The sequence below is a fragment of the Amia ocellicauda genome, chromosome 5 (assembly GCF_036373705.1).
Source record: "Amia ocellicauda isolate fAmiCal2 chromosome 5, fAmiCal2.hap1, whole genome shotgun sequence".
In the NCBI taxonomy this organism is placed as follows: domain Eukaryota; kingdom Metazoa; phylum Chordata; class Actinopteri; order Amiiformes; family Amiidae; genus Amia; species Amia ocellicauda.
Genome location: NC_089854.1, coordinates 22,965,742 through 22,981,429, shown reverse-complemented (window position 1 = coordinate 22,981,429; position 15,688 = coordinate 22,965,742). Strand labels below are relative to the sequence as shown.

At 39.3% G+C, this 15,688-nt stretch overlaps 1 protein-coding gene across 1 annotated transcript in view; it reads left to right on the top strand.

Moving 5' to 3' along the window:
* Positions 1-5,555: 5,555 nt before the first annotated feature.
* The window catches only part of LOC136749814 (heparan sulfate glucosamine 3-O-sulfotransferase 3A1), a 31,681-nt gene continuing 21,548 nt past the window's right edge, over positions 5,556-15,688 (top strand). Inside the window, exon 1 of the mRNA XM_066704378.1 lies at positions 5,556-6,524. Coding sequence (XP_066560475.1) covers positions 5,992-6,524 — 533 coding nt within the window. The 5' untranslated portion in view covers positions 5,556-5,991. The remainder of the gene's footprint in view (positions 6,525-15,688) is intronic.

Genomic DNA, 15,688 nt, shown 5'->3' with positions numbered 1-15,688 from the left:
TTGGTGTATCACCTATCATATTAATTTGCTCAACAGCTTGAATACGGCAAACTTAGCAAAACAAATATCGTCTTCCTATGCATACAATAAGAGTCCCACTAAAATCAAAAATAGGATACCTATTAAGTAAAAGAAAAATAAACTGTACTTAATCCTGTTGTATTTAAAACCTTAAAATACAGAGTTATACTGGCCAAAACTCAAGATTGCTATTATATCCCCCAAGTCCTCATGTTGTGCATTGTGATGTAAAGTCAATGTCAAGATTATGGTTGTGTTCCTGCATCCATGGTAAATTTGATATATTTAGAATTTCCCCAGTTTGATACCGAGCATAATGTGTCTTTGAATCAGTGCTTGCATACTGGAGAGTTGAAAGATATTGTTCAGATAACTTTCTGACTGGATCATCTCACTCCTAGAGGCTGGAATGTCCAATAGTCCAGTCACAAATGATCATCATAGCAATCTGGTTATTTACCCCCCCAAATAAAGATACACTTAAATATTTGCTTTAGAAATGTTCTGCATGTTGCATTCAGACCATAAGAAAGTGTTCTGTGACCTGTTTTCTTCTTGAGATAAACACAAAACCATTAACGAATAACGCCAATGGGTTGAATGGTCCCAACTGTATACTAATTTAATTTAGTTATCATAATACTGAGCAGGGACGTGTACCATTCAAGGCATTCTTATCATAACAGGGACCATATCCAGGAGGGAGGCAATGAAAAGCATTTATAAATGAAGAGATTTTTCAACTGATTTGTGGTGAAACATATCTACAATATTATATACGTTTATTTTATTTTCTCAGGCTCTGAACAGGCAACATACTTTTCCATCGGGAATTTTATCATAAAATAATCTGAATATAAATACATTATGGGGCGAAAATTCCTGACAATATATTTCCCTTCGTTTGTTTTAGGGATTGCTCCGATGGACTGTTGAAAAACTAAACTAAAAAGGGGTAAAATCTACAAAATCCCCTAGAATGAGGTACAATGTTCTACATTTCTCTCTAAAACTCAAAACATTTTTGGTTCCTTTACACAAACTGAGACAGTTCCCCAATTATTATTATTATTATTATTATTATTATTATTATTATTATTATTATTATTATTTATTTTTTTTTTTTATTATTATTATTATTTTTATTTTATTTTATTAATAATGTGGAGGAATGGTGCTGCCAAAATCTACTCTTGAGTTAGTTATTTATATTTATGTGTATTTACTTATGTATATATTCAGATTAAACATAAGTCTAATTACAGTAAAGATTGATTGTGCATTTATGTGTCAGGGCTTTATAAAAACCCATGTCCTTCTCCCTCAGAAAATAAAGAAAAATAAAGAGATTAGAAAAACTCCACCACATCCGCTCTGTGTTCCTATGAAATCTACTGAACCCAGCTGTGTATATACAATATAATACATTTCCGTTTCGCCACCATATAAAAGCCCATTTGTTTGAAAAAAGTATTTGAATTTATCCTGTGCTATCCGGTCCTCGGGGCATTTCACGGTAGCTTGCATGGAAGATGAGCTATTCAAAGTCATAAAGGTGTACAATAAAAAATGCATTACTTCTTTAACCCTTATATTTCATTTAATTACTTGAAAGTGGTTCATATAAAGGGTGCCACAACACGAGCATATTGCAGTGCAGTAACTTACTAAGTAGGATAATTTCCCTCACTGACTGAATAATAGATGTGGAAATAGATGAGGGATGTGTTAGTCTGAAAATAAAAACAATACAAAGGCATAACAACAGGTCACATTTTACCTTAATTACCTCTCAAATATGAAAGGGTAATTTCTCTTCTAATTAATAAAACATGCGCCCACTGTAAGATTGTTTAGATGAGAAGAACCCATCAAACTCCTCTACAGGCCCAATTGATCTCCGAGCAGAGATTACTCTGTACCCCTCTTCTTCAAAACCTGCAAAAGGATCCATCTTTCTTTCTTTTCATTTTTTCCAGCTTTGAATAAATGTAGCGCTTGTGAAACTTGCCAGTTTTACAACACTGGGTACTCAGCTTCCCCTATTCCTTTCCAGAGTGAAGACATTACAGCCATCTGGAGTAAAATACAAAAATAATAATGGCAATAAAGATGTCCCAGATATTGACAAGTCAGACGTGCATGTGCATAAACCTGCCTGAGCAAGATGGCTATAGTTGAAATGAAATGTCCCTCTGCATTTTGATTGGTTGAATAAATCATAATTACAGCTCTAGCTCTGCAGCACGTTGGCCAATGTGTTCACACTCTCCACCAGTTATTTAAGGTTGCTTTTATTTATCATAACCTAAAGCTATATTTAATTAATTGATTATATTTTAAAAGTGCCCTGATATTTGTTTAGTTTTTCTTGAGAAGGCTGGACAATGAATATGTTATTAAAAATAATAAGCTCAGCGCATCACCGACGTATAATAATTAAAGCTTACTTTGGTGCTCAAAATCTCTGTATAAATGTCTTAAATGTGGTGGAGCACAGAGAATTAGTCTGCTTTGTTTCTGCACGTCAACTACAAATATTGCTGGACATTCAAACTTTTAATTAATCACAAATCACAAATTATATACATATATATATATATATATATATATATATATATATATATATATATATATATATCAGAACAACACAAAGTTCCTTCAAATTGTTTAAATATGTATGTATTTATTGATTTTAAATCCTGAGTTTAATAGGGAGTCAGACGAAGGAAGCCAACAGACTGACAGCACGGAAAGATTGTATCTGGTCTGTCAGGCCGAATTCCTTTGCTTTCCATGATGATGATGTGAAAACGTTTGACCCCAGGTCTGTGGGGAGTCTCTGAGTTACCATACTACACCCAGTCTCTCTCATTTCTGGTGAATGGGGGGTGTGCTGTGTTAAACACTGGGTGCCCTCCATTGTCAGCCAACATGAGGACATCTGGCACAAGCAAGACGGTGCTCTGATTGAGGGCTCAATCCCCTTTTGCACTCACTGGGCTGTGCTGCATTGAAGCACTGGCGCCCCTTTTTCATGCTAATTGCCAAAATATAACAGCAGATGTGAAACATTTGGTTCTGTTCTTGTTCGCTTGTAAAGAAATAATACAGCCTTATTATTTTTTTTTTGCTCTTCCCCCTTAAAGAAAGTTTACAATAGTGGCCATCTTCCTTGGTGGCCTAGATCCGATGACGTTTACATGCATCGGGGCCAGACTGAACCTGCTAAGTGGTCAAGAGGAATTTCCGGATGTCTCTGAGAATATTTAATTGTGTAGATTGAACAAAAGCCATCGGGGAAGGTAAATACAATTAGGTTTAAAATAAAATACTACTTCAATTAATGCATCATTAATCAGATATCACTGTTTATACAGAAGTATTTAATGGGGGATCTAGATTTTAACTTTAAATTCAGATTTGCAAGAGGCAGGCCTTTAAAAAAAGCACTAAGGAGCTTTTAAAAGAACTCAGGGACAAAGTTGTTGAAAGAACATTTTGACCTAAATGCAAAGCGTTATGTTTGGCACAAACTCAATACAGCGCATCCCTCAAAGAACATCATCCGTACTGTGAAGCATGGTGGTGCAGCATCATGTTATGGGGATGTTTCTTATCAGCAGAGACTGTGGCATTTCTAAGGATAGAAGGAAAAATGAATGGAGCAAAGTAGAGAAAAGTCCTTGACGAAAACCTGCTGCCCTCTGCAAGAACCTGAAACCAGGACGGAAGTTCACCTTTTGCAATGACAATGACCTGAAGCACACAGCCAAACTACACTGGAGTAGCTAAGGAACAAAAATGGTAACTGTCCTTCAGTGGCCCAGTCAAAGCCCTGATCTCAATTAAATCGAAACATGGAAACAGAAAGAGCTTGAACAGTTTGAACAGAAGAATGGTCAAATATTGCCAAATCTAGGTGTGCAAAATAGGTAGAAACAGACTCACAGCCGTAATTGCTACCAAAGGTGCTTCCACCAATTTTACATTTTTAATATATACATTTAATATATATATATATATTCCATAGCTGTATATTATTTTAGACAATAATAATGAAGAAATCCCTAAACAGTGTGGACATGGTGTGAAGATTTAAATGCATGAAACTTGGACACAAAATGTGTCTATAGGCGCTGTATATACTCTCAGAAGTTGCACAATATTAATAGTAACAATTCATACTATTTCTATACTATTGCCTAAGATAACAAATATTGTGTTTTATCCACAACACCTTGTCAATGTGTAGGTTTCACATATCGACCAGTATTTAAATATTTTCTAAAAGTTCAGAACTAATCTAAAATAAACTAAATCTAAAGAGACAGAACTGATCAGTGCAAAGCTGCGACTATATTTTGTTAATAAAAGCTTGCTTTGTTTCTTGTATTTTATTAACTGCTATGTTTTTTTTAATTATTATTATTCCTTAGCAAAATCGTATTCATGCATGGGAAACCTTACGTTTTAGAGTTGTCTGATTACTCCACCGTTTAGGTTGTATAATGTAGGCAGTGTAGAGATGACTGATGCCTATCGAAAGAGATTGCTGTCTGTTCACTGAAGAGAGCACCTTGTAAAACGCCATATTCTGCTCAGACCTGCCATCGGTGGAAGTGCACGGTTTGCTTTGGGTAGCGGACCATGAAAACATATGTCGGAAGAAATATTTTCAGTTTGCTACTGCACGTGCCTGCCTCCTTTGTTCTAAAACGCACTTCTTATTAATTTGTCATCACTGCTCGGAGACATCAAAAGTGAACCGCCGGTTTCACGTGGTTGTCTTGGAAACGAGGGCATCCTCCAGAAATGGAGCTGTAACAGCTGTGCCAGTAATGAACTGTGCTGAAGGTATACTGTACTCTTTGGATCTCACATTAAATAAACATCCTAAATACATGCATGAACGTGCACGATCAAGATCTGTTATAAAACATGATTGAACACTAGGATACATCAGAAAAGTATCAAAGGTGGTGAAGGTGCCCAAGAAAAAAAGGCTAACCTATATGCTTCAGTACTTTTGTTTTCTTCAATATTCATTACTCCAGTGAAGCACGTGGTTATTTTAATGCATTATATTTGTGTCTCTGTATTTCACCCGCTTACCGATTACTGTCAGATTTTCTTGTGCATATAAAAGATAGCATCTTCTGGAAATTAGAAACAGCCCAACCAATCTAACTGGGATTTAATCCAAATAATGGATAAACGTAGTAAAACCAATACAGACCCCGAAATCATATTACTACTACTACTACTACTACTACTCACATTAATAATCATAATACGCATTGTTCCAATCTCAGCTTTGCACTAAACTTGACAGCTCCTCGGTGGGCGTGGCAGATGCATGACTATCTCCCCGCCCCGGTGGATGTCCATTGGCTCTTCTTGACCCGACACGCCTTTTACCCGCCCAGGCAATAGCCCTGCGAGATCCTATTGGCCAAGGCAACGCCAATCACCTCCCGTGACGTCACGCAGAAGTTCGATACGCGCCGCGCACGTGCGAGGCTTCCAGAATAGTAAAAGTTTGTCGGCGCGGCGCGAGCGGGGAGCACCTGAGCGGCGCAGCGCTGAAAGCATCACACCGGACAGTCACATAGCTCAACACACAGTCAGCACTGTTACTGTGCACTGCCTGCTATTAGCCTTCATATTAACATCTACTATTCGCTTGCATGCTTCCTATTGAGTTATTACACAGGTAATAATACATTCACTGAGCATTCAGTTTCAATAATAATATATAATAATTAGTACAGCCTAATCATCTATCATGTAAGAAGTTTCAGATATTATTAAATAGGAGTGCATGTTATTTTTAAAACACAACCCTGTCAACACTTCTATGCTCTATAGCCGATGCAGTTTTCTGAGATATTAAATTCTCCTTGATGGCAAGACCCCAGCATGTCTGCCTAGCATGGCTGTGGCTCCTGAACACGCATTTATGGCACTATGGCAATTAGCGGCGTCTTTGCGGAGCCCCTGCCCAGGAGCATCTTTAGGAAGTCCGCTGCCATGCTGTGCTCTCTGCTCCTGTCTCTCTACCTGCTCTACTGCCTGAGCGACCGCTGCAGCACCGCGCCGAGCCCGGTCAGGGCGTCCGACCCGGCGGCGGGACACCTCGCCTCGGACCTGCGAGACTGGCCGGCGGTGAGGAGGAAACGGCTCCTGCAGAAGATCACGCGAACCCCCCCGGACGAGATGGATCTGAGGTCCGACCTGCGGCTCTCCAGCTCCGGGAACTTCGGCTCTCTGGCGGGGCTGGCGCGGCTGTCCGCCGCCGGCACCGGGAGCTCAGGTGGGAGTAAACTGAGCCAGCTGGGCGAGGGGAGCAAGAAGCTGCCGCAGGCCATCATCATCGGGGTGAAGAAGGGAGGCACCCGCGCCCTGCTCGAGTTCCTCCGGGTGCATCCCGACATCAGGGCCGTGGGAGCCGAGCCGCACTTCTTCGACAGGAACTACGACAACGGGCTGGACTGGTACAGGTAATTATTATTATTATTATTATTATTATTATTATTATTATTATTATTATTATTATTGCTGCTGTCCGATTAGTCTAATTTTGGTTTTAATTTACTAGCCCGGAGAATGAATTGCGTGTGTCAGTGGATACTTTTCAGCTTTTTTTTAGATAAACCGAAAAAGTGTCTCTCTGTACTGGTACACATGCTTCGCCAGTGCCTCTTACTGGTTACAAATATATAGCCCGATGACTTTATTCCAGCAATGTTTCCGAATATAAAAATACTGTAGCCCGAATGGGTTTATGCAAGATACAGAGAGATACTGTATATCAATCAGCTGTACACTGTCTTCATTATGGAAATTGTTGTGCTTTATTGAACTTAATTGTATTCTTGTTTTGAAAGGTTTAAACAACTTTACAAACGTGTATTGTATGGTGTTTCTTCAAAACATTTTTTTAATTATTCCAAAACTGTATAGTATTAGTTATTTGACTATGCCAGCGACTCAAGCTTGTTTTGCTCAATTTTACCTTATCTGTCGAATAGGGAGATAAGAAATGTGATGTTTTAAATGTCTTTCGTTAGTTTTCTGTGACCTGCCTCAACACGACACTAACAAAAACAACAACAAAACAAAATTAGCTTCAATAAATACATTAATAAATAAAGCACATTTTAAAGGTCATACAACGTTTCACTTCCGCGTATTAATAGAAGAGAAGAAATACACAGAAAAAGTTTCGACACTGTTTACTACCTTGCCTGTAATGCGACGTGTTCATTGTACTGTGACCCTTGAGAAGTAATTACGAGAAGATGTCTAAATACTTGTAAAGTGGGATTCATAAAACAATAATCAGATTACATTTTATTTATTGTGATTAATTAATAAGCTATAACGTTCAAGGTATTTCACGAAGTAATAATAATAATAATAATAATAATAATAATAATAATAATAATAATAACACCAGCAGCAGGATATATTGCCTCATGAAATTAAAATTAAATGTGCAAAATCATAGAGTGACAGACAAAAATATACCATGAAGATGTCAGCATTTATATTCTAATTTATATTAGTCCGTAAAAGACCATTATTATTATAAACGATGCTGGGAAGTTTATAAATACATTTTAAGAAACATTTCATTTTACATTTGTTGTTTGTTTTGTTTGTTGTTTTACAGCACATGACAGAATTCAATTAATAAAACAGAAACATGAAAGTATTAATGGAAAGTGTGAGTTTAGTTTAACTGTTATGATATTATTTTCACAGACTTTGCATCACTTTGCAATCCCTTCAGATGACTAAATTAATATTAATGTTTTTAATCACATTTTGAAAACCTCAGACACTTAAATGTTTGTATGTTTACAACTTATTTCAGTGTTTAAAGTTTAAAGTACAATTCTTAAAGTATATTCTAGTGATTCACCACACAGTTTAATGTTCTTATTTCATGTATATATTAACCACTGAATTATAATTAAAATAACTTTCTTTGTCAAAATATATTTTCTTAAAGCACTGTTCTTTAAAAAAAAAATAATAATAATATTAATTTATTAATATTATATTCAGTTCTTAGATAATTATACTCCATTTAAATCTGATAAATTGATCCAGTTATTTACTATATTGTATTGGAGATTCAATTCTTGTGTGTGTAATAATACAAATTTTAAAAGTACATTAAAATAATTGTATTGTCCATTGAAGGTTAAAATATATGGAAGGAATAATTATTATTATTATTGTGATTGTTGTTATTCATATTATTAATATTAGTATTAGTCTTAGTAGTTGTAGTATAATATTTCAATATATATCTTTTTAATTTTGAAGTTTTACTAAATATAGTATTTTGAAAGTTTGAAAGACTCAAATAAACTCAAAATGAAAAAAAAATTCAAATGACAATGGTTTCAAAATGAAAAATAAATGGATCATGGATTAAGGATACAAGAAGTAATTTAGTAGGTCTTAAGAAAAATAACTTCAAAAATGTTATCTTTGTTTGCCTGTTTAAAATAATATGTGTCTATTAAGATTACATTTGTCATTTTCATGGCTTACAGGTTAATCAATGTGCATTTTCTCTGTTTTGTTATTGTTAAATGATTTTGACAGGCAAGTTCATATTTCGAAGTGCGCTTGGTATTTTAAACTATTTCAGTCATCTGTGGAAGTTATTTTACTATGAAAATAAGTGAACTGATGTGAAAAGGGGAAGCTTGTTGTCTGTCTGTGTCTTGTGCGGCCTCAGTGGTTGTGTTTTGTTTTAGTTTTTGCCTAGCCAAACTCCTAAAGGACAGATCGGCACGGCACAGGCGAGGGGTGGAAACACTTCTCAGGAAGTAGTATTTAAAGAATCGTTGTTTGGAAAAAAAGAGGTCATGCTCTTAAACAAAAACACAGGCTGACCCTCCTCGCTTCCCCCCAATGCACACCCCGCTATAAATAATTGTGTCTTTCAATTTCTCTCGTAGACTTGCCCTCTTCCCCCATTCCCCCGCTCCCTCGCTCGCTCACAGCCTGCAGATTGATTTGTGTATTTAGTTTCAGATCGATTTGTGTGTGTTCATTCACATTTCACGGAGCTCTCTGGGGGGATAATGGCTCCCTTCTCGGCCGTTCCCAGTGTAATGGGGCATTCCTGACACCGCAGCACTGTTATTAAGAAGGATTAAGTCGATAATGAAAGGTTACCTGAGTGTCTCAGGAGGAATAATTCACCTTTTGATTAAGTTAACACTGCAGCTCCCTCCATGGCAGGGGCGGAGGACAAATCGCTCGCTCTCCACCCCCAGTTTCAAACTTGGGAGTCTTGTCGCTCCCCACACCGAGCTCTCCGTGGCTGGTGAGAATCAGTTTACTCTTTTTTTTTCCATTCTCAATCCGCCTTTAAGATTGATCTGTTTATTCATGTATTTATTGAGAAGCTGATGTGGTTCCATCTGTTTGCAAGATTTACCAAGTTCAAGTGAAAGTTGGGTGTTTGCATTTGGATCATTTCAACTGGGAACTTTACAGTACAGAGCACTTGGGTCAATTCATGGAAAAGTACATGATATCAGTGACTAACTTTGAGGGGCACTAAATGTGTGATTATTAAGACCATAATTTAAGCTTTTGTCATGATGGACACAAATGTTTTTTTCATGACTGAATGTTAGCGCTTAAATCCAATCAATTTAGACCGACTCTTAATTGCGCTCAAAATCTGGCCTTCAGCTGGAAAATGTATTTTTAAAGCTTATTTTGATTTGCTTGCCAAAAACCTTTTCTTTCCTTCAAGCATTCATGTAAACTGATTTGTAATTAACAATGATTAGAATTCATATGAATATATATATGAGCAAATGTAGTAGAAATCAGACTTTATAGCTGTAAAGTGCTCTTGATCTCATGAGAAACAATACGTTCTACACGTGCGGTGTTTGTTGCTGCCAATTGATAATGCAATAATAGCCTTTTTATTGCATATTAATCACAGTGCTTCATTTACTGCCATTGTGAGATTTTCCACATGTGAATACTCAGACATGGCGGTATTTGTCCCCGGGGGGCGTGAATCTATAACATTGTGTAATGGCCAATATGTGAGTCGAGCGAGCATCACCTAAAATGTCCCATGGGAACACATCATATGATATGTAGGCCTAATCCTTTCATGTTTAATGTGATCTACCTCATCCAGCGAGCACGACTCTGCGGCCCCCGCGCTCAGAGACACATCTGTGTGTGTTCCTGGAAATATCGGGTCAGTGAGAGAAATGATAAATAATATTCAGCTCAACAAGAACATTATCTCTCATGCTGTAGCTAAGAAGGAAAAAGAGACTGCATGAAACTTTGTTTTTACTATATATATATATATATATATATATATATATATATATATATATATATATGTTTTATCACTGATACAATGATAATGGAAATATCATGTCCTTGAATCATGAAACATAAAGGGAAACTAAAAATCCTGCAGGAGAGAAATTAAAATGACCTTTCTGCTGATCACTACATGTACAACGAAAGTGGAAATTTCGGGCACAAACATTATTTATTTATCGAATTTCTTTAAAGTACAAAACATGGCTGACGATGTGCGTTTGTGTGAAGGCAATGATAAATAGACACTCTCTCCAGCTTCCCCCATCCCGCTATTCGGAGCTGTGTTGTTTTTTCTCTCTCGTCTTACCAATCCATCTTCCACAGTGTGGGGCGATTTTATATACCCTCTTAATCATGGGATCTGAGAGGAGTCCGCAGCCGTGGCCAGCGCTAGTCATGTCAGCCGTGGCATCCGGTTTCAAGGCGGCATAGACACAGCCGTGTCTCGGGCCGCCCCTGTCTGAGTGGCCAGGGCGGTCCTCACAGCACCCTCGTCTCTCGGAGAGCCGGAGCGGCTGCTGACCCTCACACCGAGCTGTCTGTCTGAGGGCCATAACTCTCCCTGGGAGGACTTTTTAAACTTGCCTTTGAACTTTCCCTGTGACGGGAGCAGGGGCCAAATAAGCTTGGCAGTGTTGTAGTGGGGGATCTCTCAGACATGTGGTGTGAAGGGGTTATTAGGCTAAGCCTGCGAACACAACCCTTCTCCTTTTAAAGGATTTATATGAGGTGGGCAGAGTGAAGTGGCCGATGGCGTGTCGTCATTTGATCGAGGACTGCGCTCGACACCTGGGGCCGGTTATATAAAGTCAGAGCAGTCTTGGAGACTGTGGCTGCAGTCCAGTCAGTGTCTTTGAGACAGACAGAAATAAACCACTCTTGGAGAGAGCGAGCAGAGAGTACAAGCTAAAAATTGCTCATCTCGGTTCTGACGCAACTGACCAGCCTAATTTTCAGTGGATCGTTTCGAACTGAAAGTATGAAGACCAGACGAGCTGTTTAGACTATTCTCCGCGCCAAGGGGTAAAAAGAAGTTAAAGATCGGAGTAAAAGAGGTAAAAGGCTCTGTGTGTCCTGTTTCTTTGAGACAGAAAATACATAGCAAAGTAGAGAAGAAAAACAACTTGTACAGAAAGAACCAATATAGATCTGTCCAAAAGAAAATCTACAAATTCCAACAAGCTATTTTTAAAGCAGACCTGTTAAATACCCTTAAAAATAAGGATAAAGATGGCCACATAGCAATCCTTTGTGTGTTTTTTTCCCTTTGGTTAAGGCACATTTCCTAACCCTAAAGAGCTTTTGTTGTGCAAATATGTGGGTCATTTGAACTGAGGTCAACATAAACACTTCATCTGATGTAATGAAAGGTCCACACAGCCCATATTATACGCTGCCTTACTAAAGTTACACCAAACCATTCCCCCCACCTGTCGAGGCCAGTTTTCTGTTTGAAATTGGTAGGCCGGCTGGATTAGGCCAGACGAAACCATCTAATGGGATAATTGCTCTCGTGAAAACATGTGACCTGTGCAGGCAAGGGTCTTGTCCTGGCCCCCCACCCTTGGCTGGCACATCGTAGGGCCTTGTTATAAAAAAAAAAAACAGCCGTCTCTCCAGACACTGTGAAGTACTGTACCGACTGGATGTGCTCTTGCTAAAGGCCTTTCTCTGCCAAAAGGCCTCAGAACCGCAAAGGTACTCACACACACAAATTCAAACCTGGAGTCACTTTGGATAAATTAATAGCACAAACCAATGGATGAATTAGTACACAAATATGCTTTTTTGTTACCTGAGTTGTCTAAACCTCTGCAAATATCGACACACATTATTGCAGCTGCCATGTAAAAGTAACTCTTGTCCTCTTTTTTTTAATTTTCTTTCTTTTGTGAACGACAGTACGGATTCTTTTTATGATCCACAAGATGTCAGGGAATATTTTCGGACCTTTGAAGTGTGTCACCAGTGCGCAAAACCTTTGACTCTCAATGGTTTAATGATAGTCTGTCATTGGATGTTCAGGAATAGAAATGGCATCTATTAACAACTTCGGCGAGGTCTGCTGAAGCCCTGGTGAAAAAGTCTGTTTGCCATGCGACTCTTTTTCTTTCTGTTTCTATGAATGACTGTTTAAAACACTGTTTAACTCCCTGCTCTCCCTTGTCCTGTTTATCCCAAACCCATTTGTGTTACAAAGTCTCGGGCGGCTCTCCAGTGATGGTCCATTTACAGCAGTATATACACAAGTGAAAGGACATTATTTGAATGAATCAGACTTGTTATCATTATTTTCCGCTCTCATCTCTGGTGACGTGTAATCCATGTTTACTTTACGCGAGTTTCTTTGCTTTCTCTGCACAGATGAATATGGATTCACAGGCAATTGTGAATGACACACAACAGTGTAATTGTTAAATTCTGCTTGATATTATCACAATTAAAAAGATGTCAAAGCTAAGATGTAGTGCATGGTTGTTACGTTACGTTTTCAAACAATTGTTTCTCAAACTGTGCACCTTGTATCAAGGGAATTCGATGCACAGATGAGACACAGGACCACGGTCAAACAAGTTCCCATAACAGTGCGTCTCAATTTGACCGCAGATTGTGTCCATAATGGCTTGCGTGCGTGGAGGGACAGGGTACACAGCTGCATGGGACTGTTCAGTGTTGAAGAGGGCTATATGGTATCAGATATCACGGTCCCTACAGTCCCATTTGTACGTATACCAAATTTCATTGCTCTGCGGTGCCCAGTTTTTACAATACAGTCGTTTGAACAGACCAGCCAACTTCATAAGCAACCTGTACCCAGCCAGTTCCATGTGGGCACCAAACAAAGTGTAATTGTGGTGGAGAGAGAGTCTATCTTTCAAAGTGTTATTATATTAATTTGAAACAATTTCACTCAGGATAAAAACGGCCTGTGCAAATTCTCTAAAATGGTCTTAAATCGGGGGTTTCCGTGTTTATGAAGCTGTGAACATATTTTAAAGGAAATTCAGTAATGGTTCTTGGAGTGTGTGCTTAATAATAAAAGCTGTACCCTTTGGGACCCATAGAAAACACAGTGTTTTCTTTTCAAATTGGTTCTTATTATTCCGTGTTTGCTTTTTGCGATGGTATAATCCTTACAGTGTCCTGCACTTTGTGGACGCGGTGGAAATTCATATCAGACCTTTCAGAGAGACTCTTCAGTTTGTGCATCCCAGTGTTTGACACATCGAGAATATTTCTCTGTGTGTTGGCACGCTCATCTCGAAACTCTGCATCGTAGTGGAAAACGTGTGGAAAATCTGCCGGCTAATAAACTCCCCTCCCGCTTCCCAGGATTTTACTGCTGGTTCAGAAGAGTGTTTTTTTTTTTTTTTAAAGGTATGTAATAAGTGATCTCCAAATGACAAGAAAATACTGTACTGGTCTAACGAGTGTTGTAATGTACAAGACATAAATGTAATTTCCACTGCTTGCCCGTGATTAACATGGATTACATCACCCAAAATATGCTCAAGCACACGGCCGCACACACTGAGCTTACTGTGTGTGCAAAGCTATTCTTCTCCCCTCGATCACGTCACCCTCACTGCAGCTGACAAGTACGGATAACAGCACAGAGCTCCATTCTTCCCGGGCTCGCAGGTCGGCTGATATGCCCTGGCTGTGCGTTTCAGGTTGTATCGTTCATGAGGGAGACACACAGCGCGGTGCCATGATTCACAAAGGACTCCCTGTCTGCGCCGAGAGTGCCTGCTAGCCGTAGACGGTGCCCCAGAATCGGCCCCAGCCAGGAGTGCATTAGAATAAGATGTGTCTGTTGTTTCCCATCGACGGCTGGACCAGACGATGATAGTCTTCTGGCACAACAGAAAGCAGTGTTGACTCAGAGATGTTGTGTCACTCTTGCGGTTGCCCTTGACCACCTTGGGTGTCCATCGCTCTGCGTTTTTTCTGAGGTTTACCGGTCAAGCGAATGTGACAATCGTCGTTGTAATGGGCAACACCCTGAACATGGGGCCAGAAATATCGCGGCCTGAAAGGGATGACGTGAGTTTCAGCGGCTTTGAAAACTCAATATGGTCACAACTTACTCTTTTCTATTCTGTTTTCTTCCTTTACACGCTAATTTGACTTCCCTGTTTTCCCTGTGTTTGAGGAGGGTGCTGAGGGGCAGGTGTAGTGGGAAGATGTCCTCGTGTTTCAGGGAGTATACCCATAGAAAGTAAACCTGGACCTTGGCTGGCGTAACCCAATATGTGCAGTCTGAGCACGGGCTGCGTTACCTTGGGGTGTGAAAGTGATTATCATGGATATTATTGTGAAGGGAATCTGCTGGATGCATTAGGTCCCTCACCTCCTATTCAGAGAATGCACGACCCTCTGTCTGGTTGTGACCCAGGGGGGCCCGGGCCGCAGACTTGGGGTTTGAATCAACAATCCTGTCTGTCAGCAGCTGCTCGGAGGCATGCAGGGAATCCACACAGAGAACTAGGAGACGAAGCAGGTGCAGAGTTTTGTGGCCCTCCTATATGCCAGCCAGTGACACCTAATGTTTTTAATGTTTTGACCACTCGTAATGGACCAAAATAAGAGTCTTTCTCTCCCCCAGTGGCAGGTACTAATTGGGCCCCTTCGCTCACATGGCGATAACGTGGGAGTCTAGATCCACAATGCTTTGATGGGAGTCTTGAGTTCATCACGGGAGAAAGGGTAATTGGCTATTATTAGATCGGCCCTATTATCCAAAGCCCACCTGCTGGGCGAGAGGTAATCCCACCCCCATTGCCCAGTAACAATCCCAGATTGGCGACAATGGAGGCATACTGGTTCCTTAGATGGTGATCTGGGGCGTTTGGGTTGGAGGAGCAAATGAGAAGCAAATTATGTCAGTGAGGCAGAGAATAGATAGAGCTCACAACCTGTCCCAAGCCTGATGAAATAGTGTCGGCCTCGGGGCTCAAATAACTCTGTCCCTTGATGGTGGAAGGTAAATAGGTTTATAGATACTTCACTCAGTAAAGCTTTCAAGGCATTTTTTTCTCTCTCTCCTTTTTTTCTTTGTGATGTCGGCATGCTTTGGAAAATATCACTGTTTCTGACATTTCAAAGTTGAATGTGGTACCATTAAATTAAGTATTCATAGCCCTTTATTACTGTATCGAGTTACTCAAGGGCAATTAGTCACCATTACGTTTCCTCCAAACCTTTTTTATTTTCTCGTAGAAGCGAATGAAAAAAAATCTATTAACGTATTATACTACATAAAATAAAG